The sequence below is a fragment of the Lepidochelys kempii genome, chromosome 9 (assembly GCF_965140265.1).
Source record: "Lepidochelys kempii isolate rLepKem1 chromosome 9, rLepKem1.hap2, whole genome shotgun sequence".
NCBI lineage: Eukaryota > Metazoa > Chordata > Testudines > Cheloniidae > Lepidochelys > Lepidochelys kempii.
The window spans coordinates 58,179,009-58,199,111 of record NC_133264.1 but is presented as its reverse complement, the minus strand read 5'-3'; the positions used below and the strand labels follow the sequence as shown (position 1 = coordinate 58,199,111).

The window sequence follows — 20,103 nt, the reverse complement described above, 5'->3', positions numbered from 1 at the left end:
CCAATCCCAGCGCAGCCTGAGAAGTCAACAGCCAATCGCCGTCTCTAGGGGCAGTTCAACTTCCGGGCTGAACGTCGGAAGTGCCCGGCCACCTGCCTGAGCTGAGGCACTTCGGTTCCGGCGCTTCGAACCCGGCACTGTTGGCTGCGGAGGGCAGAGTCCGCGGGCGGGGGCAGCGTGCACTGGCCGCTGGGTCTCCGAACCGCCCGGGGCCCAGGAGGTACAGAGGGAGGGCGGACAGGGGAAGGGGTTTGAGCGGCGCACACGGTGATGGCCGTTACCTGCCTGGGGGCTGCAAGTAGATCACTAGAGATGAGGTGGGTGGGGCAGGGCGTCTCCTCAGCTGTATGCGCCCCGCTGGGGGGCTCCAGCCCCCTGGGGCCGGGCTGGCTACTCCACCCAGGCTGGGCCATTTCTAGGAAGGAGGCAGCCGATGTCTCAGTGAGACACAGGAAGTCGGGGGCGAATGTGGGGCCCCCGCCCTCCAGTGTGCAGAGGGATGGGATTCCCCACTCCCACGCAGGGAGGGAGGCTAAGGAGAGGCCTGGCAGGCCCCTGGGGACAGTGAGGACTGCACCCCCCAATTAACTTCTGCCTGGGGCAGCGGGGCACGATGGGGGCAGTGTGCCCTGACGGGGCACAGGCTACCTCGCTCAGAACAGGGTGGTCAAAGGCTGGGCAGATGGTTTGCATCTGACACGCCTGGAATGTAGTGCCCGCATAGGCCTGGCTCATTCACTTGGGAAGGGAAGTGGGGGGGCGATGCCTCTAATTTGGCAGGGGTTTCAAGGTAGATTTTAAAGTCTCACGATGAAGGGGTTGCATTGCCTTTGAGCATCAGTGAGCTATACCCTGAGAGGGTCTGTCCCCCACTGGATCCCCTTGTGAAGCCTTTTTGCACCTGAATTGCATGCTCACTGTGACTTCAGCTTCATGTCCTCCAGTAGTCTGGTGGCCAAGGGTTGGTAAATGGCTGCACAGTGATCAGAAAGCATTGATAGGGATGGTTCTGCATGGGGGGAGGCCAGTAATGCCAAGTGGATCTGCAACACATTTTGCCTTCAAATGCCATAATTTCTCTCACCTTCCCTTTTATAACTGCCTGTGCTCATCCTCTCCTGCTTCTTGGCTATCTTACCCTATTTCTGCCTTGCTCTTTCCTTGCTGTGCTCCATTTGCCTGCCTCTCATCTGATCCTATCAAACCTAGATCTTCCATTCCTAACTTCTGGTCAACTCTCTGATTGGTGAATCTCTTCTACCCCTGAATAATTTGAGCAGAGTGGAAAGCTGAGTGTTTGTCAGAGGCCTCTGCTCTATGCAAGTACTCCAGGTAGAGCTGAGAGTGGTTAAATTAGTGGTTAAATGTGTTCTTTTAATACTGGATGGCGCATCTGACTCATGAATTTTGCAAGATACAGGCTGGTTTAGTGTTGATGGGCTATATTTTCAGATGAGCTCAGTTCCCATATAGGCGCCTAAATTAAATGGCCAGATTTTTAAATCAGAACCAAACAAATTCCCGCGAAAACAATACGAGGTGCTGGATGCTGCAAACTTTTGAAAAACTGACCACTTACTGAAGTGCCTAAATGGTAGCTGAGCTCTTCTGAAAATCTGACCTGACCCCTTCTTGAAATACAATTTAGTACAATTAACAACTACGAAATGTTTCACATGGGCACTGACTGTTTAGTACTCCATGAACTGTAGCTCTGGCAATTGTCTGAGATGCAGCTAGAACAATTTCTTCATCTTTTCTTGTAAGTTATTTATTGTATTAATCTTAAAAGCTAATAAACTATGTTTATCACATGATCTAGCCCTCCTACCAACCATTTTCATGCCTATACATGAAAGCCACTGGTATCCTAGGACTCCTTTAAACTTCAACGGCCTGATACTGAGATGGGCTGAACATCTGCACTCCTCTTTGAAAATACATTGATTAGGTCATAAGATCAATGTTGAAAGATTGATTCTTTAATTATGAAAATTTCAGGCTGAATAATTATTCCGTGTAGAGTGTGGGACAATATGGAGCCAAACCACATTGTGTAGAAAATAAGGAACAGTTCTTATATTGTAAAATAAATAGTAAGCAACCTTATGTTTCCTTTCTGCTGCTGCTTCCTGGAAGCTGTTTGATTGCCTTCTCTGTATAATCAAGAATAGGAGTTTTGTATGTTTTCTCCCTTCAAGTTATTCTCAAGGTTTTTGTTATGAATCTCCCTGCTCTTTACTTTTTCAGATCACATCCATGTTTCTCTTCTGTGTTAGCTTTTTTGTTTTTAAAGAAAGATATTTCTTACTCCAGTTCCATGTCCTCAAGACCAAGCTGTCGCTAACTGGGCATCTTGTTGGCAGCCTCACACGAGGGACAGGACTGAGTGGGCCATGGGGACTGATTTCACCTGTGGAATTCAGGGCAGAGTTGGAGCACATGTCTGGGTCAGTAAATAGTCTGGAAGCATGTGCAATTCTGTGGGCAAGTTAATGATAGAAAGGTAAGGGAGGTGTAATTTGATTCATAAAAACCTACAGGATCAAAATTTCAATGGTGTCACCCTCTGAAGCATGGTAGGGGGGACTCAATCCCTCTCTCCTCTCCACACGCCCCCCAGCTCCAGGTCCTCCAGTTGGTGGAATTTTTTGATAATACATTGTCATCGGAAATGGGTCAAGTTGGATATCATTTGAAAGCCCTTTCTCTCACAAACAAGGGTACCCAACATGACAAACCTAGAACAATTGTGTAGATATACATTAGAGAAAATGTTTACAAATCAACTTTTAAAAATTATACTTTAACACAGGCATGTCAAACATGCAGCCTTCACAAAGCTAAATCATGGCCCTTGACTGACTGTGCTGTGTCATCAGTTAATGCCAGAACTGGATACCTAATTAATTTTTTTGATGTTACAGATTACTATAAATGGAAGGAGTACTTCGAGTTGATTTGCCATCATTGGCAAAAAAGAAGCAGTTCAGTTCTTCTTTGATAATCGGCTTTGGTTTTTATGCCAAAAGAGTTGTAATGAGGCACTGGTTAAGACGTCAGCATCAAGTCAGAAATTACTGGAATCCATCTGCAAATGGTATGCACGTCGTTACATAGCATACATTATATAATTTAATTAATTACAATCCCAAAGTAATTTATTACAAAATCTTTGTTTTTACTTTGGTCTTGATCGTTTTTAGGCATTAGTGTGGAGATAAAGAGTACCATCTAGTAGCTGCATCTTTGGAGAATACCACCGTGGAGGACTGGGTTAAACACAATGCTTCAGTGGCACCTCAAATGCTTATAAGACGTGCGCCTATAAACTGAATTTGGAAAGGCTGGAGAGAAAGTACATCAAGCACCCAGGAAAATGTTGAAGATGCCATGATCAGTGCCATCTGTGGGCGAGTCTTTGCTGCTCTTTATTTGATCTGTCAGGACTGCTAATTGGCATTTGTATCTCGTAGCACTGGAAGACTTTGTTAAATACTACTTTGCTTTAGATTTAACCAGCTATACTGTGATGATTGCCTGGTACCTCCCTGAAATAAGAGGTGTGGAAAAATGGAGGAATTTTGAAAGGGAAATTGGGTTGTTAAAAGGTCGCCAGCTCCCTTCTGTGCACTTGGTTCAGATGATGCCCTAGAACATAAAAACAGAGCAACAAAAGTGAAAGGGCGTAGAGTGGGCATAACACAGTATCCAAAGGCTCTTTCACAGTTTTTCCTGACAAATCCAGCACTCCATCCATCAAGTTTTGAATGAAACATTAAGCATGGCTGGGAAAAAAACAAGCACCATCTAAATTCATTAGGTGCAGTTAAATGCCAAGAAGGGTCAATTTTAAAGCTACAGGATGAGCTTATTTGCACTGGCAACCGGAGCTCATTAATATTATGATAAAAGCAGTCTTCAGTGATGAGATAGCTGATGATGTCAATCAAATGCATACTTTTGGTCATGATTTGTATGAAACCTTTAAACCCCAAAGAATTATCCCAGGCTCTTTCAATCTACGGGCTCCAGTCAAGAAGAACTTGTGCTTTTTATATAAGAGATAAAGTCAGATTGAAGGTGGCAGGAATGATTACTGAGCTAACCACACATAGGATATTATTTGCTCTTTTCCTGGTTGTGTCCAGATCTCAAAATGATGTTGATATGTGAGACTTTGAAAAAGTACAAGTTCTCTGCGGTACCACAATTGTTCCATCACATTTAAACATCAATGTATTGTACCAGGCGAAAAGCAAACTAATGCACATCTTCCATTATGTTCCTAAGCCACCACCAATTAACAATGTGACCTGTACCTTATATCAGCAGAGGCCTTTCAGCATAGCAATCATAGATGCTATGGCTGAGATACATGCTCTCAACAAACCAGAAATGGTTAATACCTGCCAAGATTTGGCTGAACACTTCATTATGAGGCTACAGAGAAAATATTGGATGTATGATGAAGTCCACCTTGCATTTGACATGTATGCAGAGAAAACAATTAAAAATATTACCATGAAGAAGAAACTCCATGGTATTACACCTGTCCAATACAAAATAATTGACTCCACAAACTTCTCTAATGTCACAATGGAAGGTTGACTGGAAAGACCAAATTATCTTACTGGAAGGCACTTGAGTCAGCCTCCAAAGACTCTTTCCTCACTCTTAAGGTACTCAGAATGGCTGAGATGGTCACTGATGAGGTCATAAATGCACTGCAGGCATTTGTATGCTGAGTTTATCATTTTAAGACCAACATGACAACACTCGCAGAGCTACATAGATTGTTTTCCAAGAAGCAGACAAATGGAGAAAAATTGCCACGGACAAGTATTTATACCTGCTAACCCGAGGGCAAATTATTGAGCAATGGAATCACTCCAGGATGATTGAACACATCCAAAACTATTCTATCGGACATGGATGAGTCTTATGTGTGAAATACCATATACTCCTGAATTAATCCTTCAGCTAATCAAATGCTCGTGTGCAAAGACCAGATGCTTACCCTGTAAATGTTTGGCCATCAGCCTGTCCTGTACGGAGATGTGCGAGTGCGGCATGGACAAGGATCGGTGCGACAGCGTCTAGCAGTGGTGCCCTAGAGAGAGAGAGAACATTTATTCAGCAAAATCGCCATCCATGTCTTCAGTCCTACAAGTCAAAGTTAACTTCCCTAGGATTACCAAAGATCAGTCTTTTTTTTTTTTTTTATGCAACCAATGCATTCCTGCGTTGAAGTATAATTAAATAAAATTGATTTTTAAGCATTTTCTCAAATATAATTGTTCTAGGTTTGTCATGTTGGATACCATTATGTTCGTGGGAGAAAGGGCTTTTGAGTGATACCCATTTCCAACAATACTCTATTATCAAAATTTCCACTGACTGGAGGACCTGGAGCTGGGGGGAGGAGGATGCAAGTTCCCGCCTGTCGCAGAGGATAATACCATTGAAATTATGATTCTGTAGATTTTTATGAATCAACTGGCACTTTGCTGTCATTGTCTGTCTGGCCCCTCTCTGTCACTAACTTGCCCACAGAATGAGATTTTACTACATTACACTCCCAGACTAAAATGGAAACTTGCACAGCTGCTGCCCATGCTGTAGCTTTCACTAGCACCACATTCATACCAAATAAATATACATCTGTATTTTTCTAATCCAAGCATAAACTAATAGTATTTGTAGACTTTATGGCAGATGTCACAGTCACACCACCCTGTGCTGTGATCCTGTTAAGATTTAGCTAAACAAGATCAAATTGGGTCAGTACTTGGATGATAGACCACCAAGGAAAACTAAGGTGCTGTAGGATGTAGAGTTGGTGATCCAATAGGTGTCAGTCAGAATGGAACTGAACTGATGCCCCAGTGTGGTGTTGGGGGGGAACTGTGCTATTGGAAGTTCTGTCTTTTGACTGACACATAAAATCAAGATCTTGAGCATTCGTGACCATTATGGAGCCCATGGAGTAGGGCAGTATCCTGGCCAAATTCCAACTTGGGTAATTACATTCTGCTGACTTAAGGTGTACAGTGATGGTTTCCACATATCGGTGTTGGATAAAGTGACTCCTATGCATAGTTTGTGAATCAATTCAAGTCTGTAAAGCACTTCGGGATCTTCCAGAATGAATGGTGCAATAGAAATGTCACCTTATCCTTTACAGATCGTTCCAGAAAGCCTCTTGTTGAATGACTTCAGTACTGATTTCCTTGAAGTGCCAATTCATTATTCGGTATGTCCAAGGTGTATGGGATAGCAAGGGAGTGTATTTTCCCTGTGTAGGTTGCACTGAGGCAGTTGTTAATTTTTTTCTCTTCCTGACTCTCCTCCTGTTTTTGTACCCAGATTTGATTACTTACATGCAATGTTTGCCTTGTACATGCACAAGTTTTCTGGATGAGATCACTGTATTTCATTGGGATATTGCTTCTGGTCTATAGCAGGAAGACCTTACACTGATTAGTTCTTAATTCTTTTACTCCACGTTAAAGATAGAACCAAGAAAAAGCGGTTACTCACCTTCTTGTAACTGTTCTTCAAGAGGTGTTGTTCATGTCCATTCCAATCTGGTGTGTGTGTGTGTGTGTGTGCACACGTGCACGGTAGCCAGAAGATTTTCCCATAGCAGTATCTGTCAGGTTGGTCTAGGAGCCCCCTGGAGTTGCTCTTTCATGGCGCTCAATATAGAGCCCTGCCGACCCGTCACCCCTTCAGTTCCTTCTTGCTGGCTACTCTGACTGAGGGGTAGGAGGGTGGGTATTGGAATGGACATGAACAACACATCTTGAAGAACAACAGTTACAAGAAGGTGAGTAAACGCTTTTTCTTCTTTGAGTGCATGTTCATGTCCATTCCAATCAGGTGATTCACAAACCCAGATTCAAGAGGTGAGGTCAGAGTCGTCCACTGATTGGAGCACCACTCTTCCAAAGGCCGCATCATCTCTGGCCTGCTGGGTGATTGCATAGTGTGTGGTGAAAGTGTAAATGGGGGACCACATTGCCGCTCTGCAGATTTCCTGGGTGGGAACCTGCACAAGGAATGCTGTTGAAGAGGCCTGAGCCGTGGTGGAATGCACAGTGATCGAAGGAGCAGGTACCCCTGCTAGGTTGTTGCACTCCCAGATGCAGGACGTGATCCACAATGAAATCTGTTAAGAGACAGGAAGACCTTTCATTCTGTCTGCCATGGCCACAAATAACTGCACCGAGTTTCAGAATGGTTTCATTCTCTCGCTGTAGATGGCTAGCACTCTGTGGACATCCAATGAGTGAAGTCTTTGCTTCCTGCCGCTTGAGTGCGACTTAGGATAGAATACGGGGGTGGGTGGGGAAGATGTCCTGGTTGATCTGAAACTGGGAAACAACCTTTGGGAGGAAAGCCAGGTGAGGTCTGAGCTGGACCTTGTCCTTATGGAACACAGCGTACAGGGGCTCTGAAGTCAGGGCATTGAGCTCAGACACCCTCCTGGCTGAGGTTATCACTACCAGAAACGCTACCTTGTATGAGAGATGGAGCATGTTGCCAAAGGTTCAAAGGGCGGTCCCATGATTCTGGAAAGGACCAGATCGAGGTCCCAAGCCAGGACAGGCTGCCAGACATGCGGGTATAGCCTGTCGAGCCCTTTAAGGAAACGGCTGACCATAGATTTGGCAAAGACTGTGTGGCCCTCTGTACCTGGATGAAGGGCAGAGGTGATGACCAAGTGAACCCTTATTGATGACATGGACAGCCCCTGGATGGAGATGGAGGAGATAGTCTAATATAAGTGGCACAGAGGCGAGCGTTGGGTGAATGATGCTGCACCAACCAGATTGAAAATCTCTTCCACTTAGCCCTGGTGGAGGGCTTGCACTGAGTCTGAGCAGGAGAGCTCCAGTGGGTTCAGCAATGGAGCTTCCACACCGTGAAGTGCAGCGACTCTAGGTTTGGATGTTGGAGACAGCCATGATCCTGAGTTAGTAAGTCTGGGAAGAGTGGCAAGGTGACTGGAGCTTCGACGGACATTTCCAGGGGTGATGTGTACCAGTCTTGGCGGTGCCAGGCTGGAGCTATCACAGTCACCAAAGCTTCTTCCCTCCATATCTTGAGGAGCACCATGTGAACGAGAGGGATGGGCGGGAACGCGTATAGGAGATGGCCTCCCCATAGGAGGAGGAACATGTCCATGATGGATCCCAGGCTGTGATTCAGGAAGGAGCAAAATTGCTGACACTTCCTGTTTGTGTCGCGTGGCGAACAGGTCTATCTGGAGAAAACCCCACTGATGGAAGTTTGAGTTCACGATGTCTGGGCGAACGGACCACTCATGGTCGTGGAACGACTTGCTGAGATGGTCCACCAATTCATTCTGTACTCCAGGGAGGTACGATGCTTGCAGGTGTATCGAGTGTTCTACACAGAAGTCCAATAGTATGAAGGCTTCCTGGCACAGGGGAGAGGAGCATGCACCCCCATTTGTTGATATAAAACATAGCCGTCGTGTTGTCTGTCATGACTGATACACATCTCCCTGCTAGGTGTGCTCAAAGTCTGGTATGCCAGGCGTACGGCTCTCTGACATTGTGGAGAGTGAGATCTGCCTGAGACCAGAGGCCTTGTGTTCTGAGGTTTCCCAAATGTGCCCCCCAGCCCAAGTCTGATGTGTCTGTCACTAGCAAGAGGGATGGCTGAGGGCCAGTGAAAGGGACCCCTGCACGTACTACCTGTGGGTCGAGCCATCACAGGAGGGAATCGACTACCGGGTGAGGCAGGGTTACAATCCTGTCTAAACTGTCCCGGGCTGGCCGGTACACTGATGCCAGCCATGACTCAAGAGGTCGAAGTCTGGCATGCTGTAGTAAGTAGGTACAAGCTGCCATGTGTCCTAGAAGTTTCAGGCAGTTCTGTGCTGTAATGGGAACTGTCTGAGACCTTGAGTAATGTCACCTAGGGCTTGAAATCTTGCTTCTGGAAGGAATGCCCTGGTGTATGTTGAGTCCAGTAGCATCCCTACAAATTCTATCCTCTGAACCGGGGACAGCTTTGATTTCCCCTCGTTCAGTAGCAAGCCCAGTTCGTCAAAAGAAGCTCTTATGAAGGCGAACTGCGTTTCTACTTGAGTCCTGGATCAGGCCTTGATCAGCCAGTCGTCGAGGTACGGGAACACCTGTACCTGTCTGTCGCCTGCAGAGAAACACGGACACGACTGCCATGCACTTGGTGAATCCTTGAGGTGCGGCTGAAAGACCGAATGGGAGGACTGTGAACTGGTAGTGTGTGTTGTTGTTCACCACAAACCTGAGGTATTTTCTGTTGGACGGAGTTGTTATTATGTGAAAGTATGCATCCTTCAAGTCAAGGGCGACATACCAGTTTCCTGGATCTAATGAGGCGATGATGGAGGCCAAAGAGACCATGTGGAACTCAAGCTTCTTCACGAACTTTTTGAGTTCTCACAGGTCTAGGATGGGCCTGAGCCTGCCTTTGGCTTTCGGTATTAGGAAATACCGAGAATAGAAACCATTGCCCTTCTGCTCCTGAGGAACCTCTTCCACTGCCCCCAGCAAAGGGAGCGAGTGCACCTCCTGTATAAGGAGTTGCTTGTGAGAGGGATCCCCGAAGAGGGACAGTGAAGGATGGTGGGAGGGCACAGAATTGGATGAAGTATCCCCTCTCTACCATACGGCGCACCCAGCAGTCTGAAGTGTTACGGGACCAAGCACAGTAGAAAGGGGACAGCCAGGACGAAAAGGTAAGGCGGGGTAGATCCAGTTTTTGTTCTGGTGCGCCGTCCTTGACTGAACCTTCAAAAGACCTGTTTCGGACCGGAAGGTGGCTTGGATTGGACAGAGCCCTGGCCTGATGATGGGTGTAGCCTTTTCCTGCCACTCCTGTTCCTCCTCTGGGAACCGTCCTGATGGTTCTGCTGGTAGAAGCGTGGGGGAGGTTGTGGTCTAAAATGCTTCTGCTGCATAGTTGGAGTATGGAGGGCCAATGATTTGAGAGCAGTTCTCGAGTCCTTTAGGCTATGCAGCCTTTTGTCTGTTTTCTGGGAAAAGAGAGCTGAACCCTCGAATGGGAGGTCCTGAACAGTCTGGACCTCACATGGCAGGCCCGAGACCTGGAACCTCTGAATCATGGCTATGTCCCTAGCCATCACGCAGGTAGCCGCATCCAGCGTGGCTTGCAGCGAAGCTTGTGAAATGAGCTTCTCCTCCTCCCACCAGAGCCAAAAACTCGGCGCAGGAGTCCTTCAGCTCTGCAGATTTTGCCATTGTCCCGCATGTGTTGTAGCAGTACCTGCTGACAATGGCCTGCTGGTTAGAGATGTGGAGCTGCAATCCGCCAGTGGAATAGACCTCTCTCCCATAAAAGTAGAATCATTTTGCTTCACGATTCTTCAGGGAGGGTCCCTGGAAGCCCTGGCGTTCATGTTGGTTGGCAGCATCAAGAGCAAGAGAGTCAGGTGGGGGATGGGCATACAAATGCTCATAGCTCCTGGACAGCAGAAAGTAGCGCCTTTCGTTGTGCTTAGTTGTAGGGGGCAATGAGGCTGGGGTCTGCCACAAAGTTTTTTGTGGTGTCAGAGATGGTCTTTGTAAGAGGCAAGGCGATACGTGCAGATCTGGAGGGGTGAAGGATGTCTACCATTGGATCTGCGTCCTCCACTACTTCCTTCACTTGAATGCCCAGGCCCTGGGCAACTGTTGCAGCAATTGCTGTAGAACCCTGCTGTCCTCCAGGGCTGGGGCTGTAGCCGGGCCCACCAGCGCCTCATGTGGTGAGGACGAGGAAGAGACGCCCATAAGGGGTGGCTGTTCCCTTCCTTCTGCACCCAAAGGGTTCTGCAGCACCTGGATTTCTTGGGCCGGTGCCCACTCAGATGGTGTTGTGCCCCTCGGTGTCAGGACTCAGCACCGGTGTCAGTGTATGCAAAGTGTAATCGGTGCCGAGGCAGTCGCTGGTGCCGGAGCCGTTGTCAGTGTTGGAGACATCGGAGCCAAAACAACTGGGGCTGGTGCAGGCCATGCCGGTGCCACGGTGCCAGAGGCGATGGGATGGTGGCATTGGGTGGCAATGCAGCTACCCGCGATCCTACTGATGCCAATGGTGCTGGCGGGGGTACAAACATGGCTGAGACCACTGACATTGCCCTGGGATGTGACCCTTGGCTTTGATGAAAAGCCCAGGGAGGCCAAAAGGGCCATTGCGCTGGGGGCCGCCATTGTGCGGGCCATGGTGCCAGGTAAGGGTGTTGGTCCTGTGTTGACATGGACCATCTGCTCCTACTCCTACAGGACCAATAGGAGTCTGACTCTGAGGTGTCTGAAAAAGAGGACCACAGAGGAGCAGTATTTCTGGGTGCCGACCGTTTGTGCCGAGGGCTCGGGGACCATCGCAGCTGCTGGATCTGTTCCAGTGCCCAGGAGTGGTGCGCTGGAGTTGGAGATCAGCAGGGCATCATGGCGGGCTTTCCCCCTTGAAGGCGCTCTGCGAGCGACCAGTACTGGTGACCTGTCCCGTCTAGGAGGGGAGAACGGTGCCATGAAATGGAGCAATTCTTGGGCTGCCTCGAATGCCTCCGGAGTTGAAGGGAGGTGCAGCTCCCGGGTTGGCCTCGGCAAATGAGGAGGGTCTAAACTCAACCGTCCTTCCACGTGGGCAGGAGTCTACACGACTGTCACCGGTGGTGGAGCGGAAGTAGTGTGGCCCAACTTGGGTCTCACGATGGCTAGCTCCTTAGGCCTAATGGGGAGAGCGACCCCTCTCCGGCCTCTTCTTCTTTTGCGGTACCGGTGACTCCATGTGGCATGTGAGCCATGAATGGAGCCGGTGCCATGAGTACTTGTCCTTACTCAGCACCGGTGCTTGTGCTGATGGTGCTGGAGCGCTCTGCATCGAGGAAGAACAACGCGGTGCAGGTCAGTCGACCCAGGGTCAGACTTGGGGTGGAGTGCAGCCTCCATTAACAGGACCTTCAGGCACTGATCTCTGTCCTTTTAATGTCCTGAGCCGAAAGGTCTTGCAGATGGTAGAACGATCCTTCTGATGGTTCTCTCCTAAACACTTCAAACATGAAGTGTGAGGATCGCTTCTGGGCATACACTTGCTGCAGACTTCACAGGCTTTGAAGCCCGGAGACCCTGGCATGCCCTGGCGTCAAGAGAGTGAGGAGGGGACGCCCCCTCCCCAAGAAAACTTAGTCTAACACTAAGGGCTCCTAACTATTTAATTAACACTACAGAGCTAATGAAAACTATATGTATATAGACTGCTAAATGCACTTGCCAAGACAAGAGCACCGGGAAGTTCCAGCAAATCGTCACTGGTGGTAAGAAGGAACTGAGAGGGCGGCGGGTCGGCAGGGCTCTATATTGAGCGCCATAAAGGTGCAACTCCAGGGGGCACCCAGACCGACCCGATGGATGCTGCTATGGGAAAATCTGGTTACTGTGCATGTGTGTGGACATGAACAAGCACTTGAAAAAGAATACACTGTTTTGGTTGCCTCATGTAGTTCTAAGGGGAGTAGTTTTCTTGACCTTCATTATGCTAACAGGTCAGCTTATGCCAGTCTTAAGAGGGCTGATAAACAAGAATCCCAATAGAAAAAGCCACCTCAGTGACTAGTATTCTGTTGCCCTCACTGGTATCCGTGACCCTTCAATTAACAGCTAAGATCTGAAATGCACAAAGTAGTAATGGCTATTGACAAGAAGTTTGTAAATGAATGGGCAGTTCTCCCAGCCTTTCAAAGAGATCTGATGATTCAGAGTGGCAGCACTGCAAGTGCCAAGTATGAGATAATCAGACCTGCAGAGCCGTATGCTGCATAGGCAGGATTGTTTCTGGAATGACTTTGGTTCTTTCTAAGCTACTTTCACCTATTGTTGGTTGCCAGTCCTGCCTTTGGGAGTATGAGCATCATTGGCTCTGGACTCTTGTTTAAAAGCACTTTGTAAAATAAGGTATTGTTGCACAAAGCCTGTTTCTTAATTAGAGCTGTTAATGGAATAAGTAATACCGATTGTAAAGGGTTGTAAGGATGGTTATATAGAGCTTTCATCCCAAAGGATCCCAAAATGCCTTACAAGCTATATACAGCCACATATGCTCCAAACTATGAGCATCTCATGACATTTGGGTATCTTGTTAGTTTCCTGAATTGACTTTTGGGTATATTGCTAGTAACTCTTTTTTGTGAGCACACGATGGCACCGTTGAAACCAGGTAGTTTTCAGGCCTAACAGTTTGCTCCATGAATTTGTTCAGAGCTGAGGGGAAACATGCGTGTGTCCTGTGTGTTGATGCTGCATGCCTAGTGGGAGTGTCATAACAAATGGTTGAGGGAATGGCAGAAGGAGGGGATGCCGGTGCTCCGCCCATCCATCTGTGGGTGCGACGGGTAGGCGTCTACTGTGATGAACGCCGTAAAACATGGCTCGTGGCTGTGGAAGAGGCAAGTGACTTTCAAGCTTCTCAGTGATCATAGTTCTGATATTGTGGATGTCTTTACTGCATTGCTAATAACCGACTTATTCTTCTCTTGTGTACTTTCCCCTAGGAGGCAGGTACCCTGAGGGCCCGGATTCAACGAGTTCGGGTCCCCCTGGGTGAGGCGCTGCGACCCAGCCAACTTCCCCCATCACAACTGCCTCACATGTGGCAGCTTTCCGAGGGCGAGCAGTACAGGGATAGTAACTCTCGCATTTGGGAGATACAGCACCATCTAATGGTAAGACTGGTGGCAAACCTGAGTCATTCATGTTTGTGAAGTGATTTGAGATCCTTGAGGAAAGGTGCTGTAGTAGGGCAAAGAAATATTATTATTGAGGTATATTAGCTCTTTGCCACAGTGGTTTAGGTGTACTGAACTTTTCCTTGTCATATACAGATCAGGGGAGTTGAGGAGCTGCTGCTTAGACTCATGCCCGGTGATTAACTTGGTAAGTGTTGCCATTTCCTCTCTTTCTTACTCTTCTTTAACTATTTGTAGTGGTCCTTTAATATGAATTTTTGTCTTTCAGGAGCGGTGCCTCTAGGAAGATGTCCCTGTTTGTTTTGTACAATATATGATTCTCTCACCTCAGAGGTGGGAGGTGGCAGCTGTTTAACAGCACACAGCAGCACCACACAAGAGTTTAGGACAGGCAGTGAAGAAGAGTATCATGTCCAATTGAAACTACAAGGGGCAGTTTTAGGTAGGCAGAATGTAATTTCCCTGACTGGAGTTTGGCCAGGATACTGGGGCTAATGCCCCATCTGTTTTGAAAAGTGCCATGGGATTGTTAATGACCATGAAGGGTCAGAATGTCTTTCATATCCTATCCACAAGACAGTACATCAGCATCTCCTAGCACTATGTGTGGGGACTTTGGCTTAATGGTGGCTCAGAGGGAAGAGTGATGCCCCAACACCACTTCCTGCAGCATCTGCATTTTCTTTGGAGTCTTCCATCCAACTACTAATCCCATCCACCTCTGCTTTCCTTTTGATCTCAAAGTGTCATGACGATAGACAGGTCAAACTGGGTGTCAAAAACCCTATCTTAAAAAAGGTTTGAGTCTGATAAGGTCATCTGCTGCATTTTTTGCTAGGTTGTTTTAATCTACCGATCACCAAGGCATTTTCTTTTAAAAAGTAATCCTTTTTTAGGACCACAAAAATGATGCTTTTATTTATAAATTCCTTCTCCAGAGGCAGTTCTATGACAAATGCTGTTTCCCTAGAAGCGCCGCTCCCCCCATCAATGTTAGTACATCAAAAGATATTTGAGCATAATAAGCTCTGAGTTGAGCTCTTAAACTAAAACAACCATGTTCATTTAAGCATCCTTCAGATTCAACGTGGGTGAGAGTTCACTAATTGCCAAGTGGAAAAAGAACTAGATTTGACCAGGAAGAGATTTTCAGGTTTTACAAGATGAACCCTTCAAGATACCCATCATCCACTTTTCATTCCTTGCCTAACTCTAGCTGTCCCCAGTGATATCCTAGGGTGTTTAAAGCATTGTTGCTCCCTGGGCCAGTGGAGGACAGGACAGTGGGGAAGGTTCCGTGGTCGGCTTGTGGGCGATAAGGAATTCTTTGTGTGTCTCACAGTGACCCTAAAGCAACGTGAGACTGGCTTTGAATGGGGACCCATCCAATTGTCCATTGTGAGGAGGGTGTATGAATAGGGAAAATGTGAGCTCCATAGGGTCTAAGTCTTAGGCAGTGCCTTGCCCAGCCCCTAGAGAAAACCCACACCCCACTGTTTGTATAGTAACATTTTCCTATCATTCTAGTTCTGTGGATATGCCCCAGAAGGATCCCTGCCAGAAACAAGCCTGTGAAATACAGAAATGCTTGCAAGGTACCATGTGCAATCTTTTCTTTTTGGTGTCTTTTTTTTGTTTGTTTGTTTTTAAATTTAACCCCATCCTCCTTTCTCCCTAGCAAGAGGAATAAGGGAAGGACAAAAAATAACTTAGTTGCAAATGTAATGTAGTTGTAAAATCAGATTTTAATATCACCACATTGCATTTGATTTGATGTAACTAAACTCCACTACTGTACGACAAAGAGTTTGTCACAATAAAGGATAGTACTTATTTGTGTGTCTGAAAATAGATATATAGGAGAGGCAGTGGTGTTGTAGCATGGGGTGAAGTTTGCATTAACCTGAATTTGGGATGGTCACATTACTCACACATGGTAAAATGAGCCACAGGTCACTCATCTTGGAAAATCCCAGGTGGGTGTGCGGGTTCTCTCCCGTAAGTTGTTCTTGCCAAGGCCCAGGGTTTCAGTCTGTCATCCCTCCCCTGTTCCATATATGTCTGCAGCCAGTAGGGGAAACCACAAGAGGCTCTCTGCAGAGAGATGATGCTGATCTGTAGGTGTCCTCCTCATTAAGCCTAGATTCATCAGCCTCCTTGCTTTCCCAGTGGCTCAGAGAAGCTGGGATGTGAATGAGAGCTAACTGGCCAGGGCTCATTCCCTGACCAATGAGCATCCCTTTCAGGTTAGCTGGAAAGCACCAGAGCAATGTACTCTCCTTTTGGTCTCTTCAGCTCCTGTTTGCGCACAGCAAGATGTACAGGTGAGATGACAGGAGACCTGTGTTGCTCCTAGGCTAGATCACTGCTGTGGGCTCTAGTTGGGGTTACCTGGAAGGATGTAAGCCAGACAGTTACTCTTCTCTTGGAAAGATTCTAATGCTTGTTCTGGAATCCCCAAGTTGCTCTTTTAGTCTCTCATTGGGTCACTGTTTCCTCCCTCTTAGTCTTCAAAAAGCTTGGGAGAATGATTATAGCAGTGCCTGTTTGGGCAGTACAATCTCCATTTCTCTTAACTAGGCTTGGCAGAATTAGAGTTTGTTCTTTTTATAAAAAAGGGGTACTTGTGGCCCCTTAGAGACTAACAAATTTATTTGAGCATAAGCCCACAAAAGCTTATACTCAAATAAATTTGTTAGTCTCTAAGGGGCCACAAGTACTCCTGTTCTTTTTGTGGATACAGACTAACACGGCTGCTACTCTGAAACCTGTCACTGTTTTTATAATTTCAACGAATAATTTTCATTTTTTTTCAATTTGTAACTATTTTCAAAATTGCACAATTATGGGGTTTAAACATTTTTTATTTTTATCCATTTTAAATTTTCACAATTACAGGAAATCGGGGGTGGGGGATCAGTGATTGACTGTCATTAAATATTGAAATTCAAAAAGATAAATATCCTTAAATCAAACGCTAATAAGTTCTCAAGCAGCATTTTTCTTCCTTGGCCGATCTGGAAATTTTGATGATTATTGATGGATGCCTCAGTTTGTGTGTGTAGGGTGAAAGTGACATTTACCAATAAAAATCTAGTCCTTTCAAGCCTACTTTATAGGGGGAGGTAGGTAACCCTCTGGCCAGGAAAGCTTCCTGCAGACAGAGACTTTATTAGCTAGCACCACTGTTCCACCTGCAGCAACAGCTGCTCTGTCCTGCTAGGGGCCACCTCCCTCAAAATTCTCATTCTCTGAAGATGGTGAACCTGTAAAACATTCTGGGACATTACAGGATCGAACAAGCTGTGCTGCCAAGCCGAGTCTCCGTTTCAGAACGTAAAGATTAAGGGTGGTGTTGGACAAGTAACCTATGTTCTGCAGTGTTTGAGAACCCTTAGCACCCTGAGGCACTATGGCCTCAATGAGTGCCACAGCTATTGCTACTTCTTAGAACCTGGGGTATGGTAGACACTGGGAAGGGAAGGAGAGAGCTGTGTGCATATGTGGGTTGACATCCACTAGAAGGTTGCTCGTTCCTAGTCTCAGCACTTTTGAGCTAATTGATGGCTCTGTGAGAAGAGGTATTTCACACAGGAAAGGGTGCAGGGGGCTTCACACAGCTCTGCAGAGCTCTCTGCCTGCCCCCCAAGAATGATTCTTCTTGCTGGTTGCAACCCATCTCTGGCCCCTCTTATGGTGCCCAAAGGCCTCTTTGACTAACTTGAGTGAAAAAAACCAAACCATGCATCTCTCTGCATTTGTACTGTGTTCTTCATTTGGTGTCTAAGGTTTAAATTCAACTGTAATCATTTATGGGTGACCTCCGAATTGGATGGGGAATAAATCCGTGGGAGAACAGAACCAAAGTCCAAACCCAGCTAGAGAGAGCAGGGGTTGCAGGGCAGGGAATCAGTGAAGATTTGTTAATAAATGTGAAGTTTTCTACCTAACAGTGGTAGATACACAATTGGGAGGTGGGTCATGCACCCCATTAGCTGTACTCCCTCCATTAAAGCAAGTTGTTTGCACCTCATCTCAACACCATTTCCCCAGAACTAAGCAGCATAGCTATTGCAGAGCAGGGATGTGGATGGGATGGGGAAGTGGCCACAAGAGGATCAAGCTCAATCCACAATGTGAAAGAACTTAACTAGGTTAGATGAACCCCCTTTTTCATGCAATTTGCTCTCTAGTGCAAGATTAGCATCTCCATTCTTTTATTTTACAGCCAACAACTATCTGGAGGCTAGATGTGAGGCTGTGCTCCAAGAGATGAGAAGATGCTGCGCCCTGTACCCCAAGGGCAGATCCATCTGTTGTTCGGGGTTTGAGAAAGAGGAAAGAGAGAGGGAGAAGCTTAAGGCAGCTTCAAATGGGATTCATGCAGCACCACAGTAACAGGCTGCAGCTCCAGCTCCAGGAGGTTATGGAGCGTGGGCCTCTCCTACAGACAAAGTAGCATGCAAGTGGCAAATAAGAATAAACCGGTTAAAATAATGCATTATCCACACTGATAAGGAAGCCAAAGAAGAATCCATCATAGAATAAAACGTCCTGTGCACCAAATGTAAAATGCAATACAACAGATGGGCTGTTCAAAGGATTATGTTTTCTATCCCAAACTCTTGTGACTTACAGTGCATTACATCTCTCTAAATACAGTTTGTTTCTGATGCTTAATGTACTCAGTAATCCATTCTCAGAATAAGAATTTGAGGGTGAAATATAAAACTTTTTCAGCCTTCTGGCATAGGACGTACAGGAAATAAGTTCAAGGAGAGTCTATTGAATGTGATGCATTAAGCAAGACCATCTTTGAGTAACAGAAATATTCCTATCATTGAGCCATAGTTTCCCAAAGACGTGATCTGCTTTTCTAGTACTTAAAGCAAGAATGGGATTCAGCTCTGGGGTTTATTCCCAGCTCTGCCACAGTTCGTCTGTGCCCATAATTCACTTCACCGAGGTGCCTGTTTCCTCAGTTGTGCAATGGGGTATTGGATTAATGAATAGTTGGACCACATTGCACAATAGTATTTGTATGATCTTAAAGACGTTGCAGAAGTATTTTATTTCAGGGACTGCTAAAGGAATAGATTCTTTTAAAGTAATATTTATGGAAAACTGAGGTGTTGGAATAAAATGGATTTTTATGATGTTGAGAGCAGCAGTCATCTTGTATGACTGAACATCTCTAAGCAATATGACATGCAATGAATTTGTGAGACGACAATGCCCCTTTACACATAGTTCTGTCATACAAAGCCTAAGCAACTTTGTGCACGTCAGGGTGATCATTACACTATCAAGCACAACTTAGTTAAGAAATACAGGTTTTTACGAACAATAACAGACCACTTCAGTTACTGGACATAATAGGCAGATACATCAAAGCACAGATGATAGATCCATTTATGTTTTGTATTCTAAATACCATGATACAAAATAAATGACTGGAATAATCTGAGTTCTCACTAGGGGTATTTATTCTGTTGTCTGGTTAGAGCATAACTTCTTCTCTCATGTGGTCAGGCAGTTTAGCTGATTTCATGATTCAGGCCCCCACCCACAAATTTTTGGAAGCTGTTTGGTGTTTTTATACCCTGAGCCTGTAATAATAAATTAACAATTTGTCACAGGAGTAACCTAGCATCTTGTTTTGATTAAGAGCTAGGAAAGTAATGAAGTGAAGTGGCTTTGAAGCTCTTCACAGCAAGTTCATATTTACCTCATTTCCCATTCAAAGAGAAGCTGCAGCAATGCACAAAGGGCTGGCTCGAAGCTTTTTTACAGCCATGACTTTGCCTTAAGGACATAAAACTTCTCGACGGCATCAGACTGTAGTCCTTCTTACCCAATATCCTGTCTCTTGACAGTGGCTGGTACCAGAACTTTTGGGGGAGTGGGTGTACAACAGGTCAGTAATAGAGTGTCTTCCGCTCCCAGCTTTGTTCCAAGCATGGAGTTCTGGCCCTGACCATTTTGGCTAATAGCCATTGATAGACTTATCCGGTTCTTTTGTGAATCAAGTTATACTTTTGGCCATCAAAACATCCTATAGTGATGAGTTCTACAGATTAACTGTGCACTGTGTGAAAAAGTACTTTGTCTAGTTTGTATTAAATCTACTGCATGTTAATTTTGTCAGTTGACCCCAGGTCTTTGTATTCTGTGTAAGGGTAAGCAACACTTATCTGTTCACTTTTTTGCATAGCCCTCTATCATATCTACCCTTAGTCATCTCTAAGCTAAATGTTTTAGTCTCTCCTCTTATGGAAGCTGTTCTATATCTTTGATCATCATTGTTGCCCTTCTCTGAACTCTTTCCATTCTCCTAT

At 46.0% G+C, this 20,103-nt stretch overlaps 2 protein-coding genes and 1 long non-coding RNA gene across 4 annotated transcripts; all 3 read left to right on the top strand.

Moving 5' to 3' along the window:
* Positions 1–109: 109 nt before the first annotated feature.
* Positions 110–15,324, top strand: MTCP1 (mature T cell proliferation 1; the record flags this gene model as incomplete). Its single annotated transcript, XM_073360579.1, has 5 exons — positions 110–220; positions 6,188–6,256; positions 13,571–13,741; positions 13,901–13,952; positions 15,293–15,324. Coding segments are annotated over 4 exons (399 nt in total), but the record flags the coding sequence as incomplete, so codon positions are not given.
* On the top strand, positions 230–6,159 carry LOC140917522 (uncharacterized). Of its 2 annotated transcripts, none has more exons than XR_012160879.1 (4): positions 230–317; positions 2,317–2,450; positions 2,928–3,100; positions 3,207–6,159. It is a non-coding gene; the product is annotated as an uncharacterized lncRNA (long non-coding RNA). The 2 variants fall into 2 exon arrangements; XR_012160878.1 differs by having other exon boundaries at positions 2,251–2,450.
* On the top strand, positions 15,293–20,059 carry CMC4 (C-X9-C motif containing 4). Its single transcript, XM_073360577.1, has 2 exons — positions 15,293–15,360; positions 17,994–20,059. The coding sequence occupies exons 1-2, from the start codon at positions 15,303–15,305 to the stop codon at positions 18,161–18,163; spliced, it is 228 nt and encodes a 75-aa protein (XP_073216678.1). The 5' UTR covers positions 15,293–15,302; the 3' UTR covers positions 18,164–20,059.
* Positions 20,060–20,103: the final 44 nt, after the last annotated feature.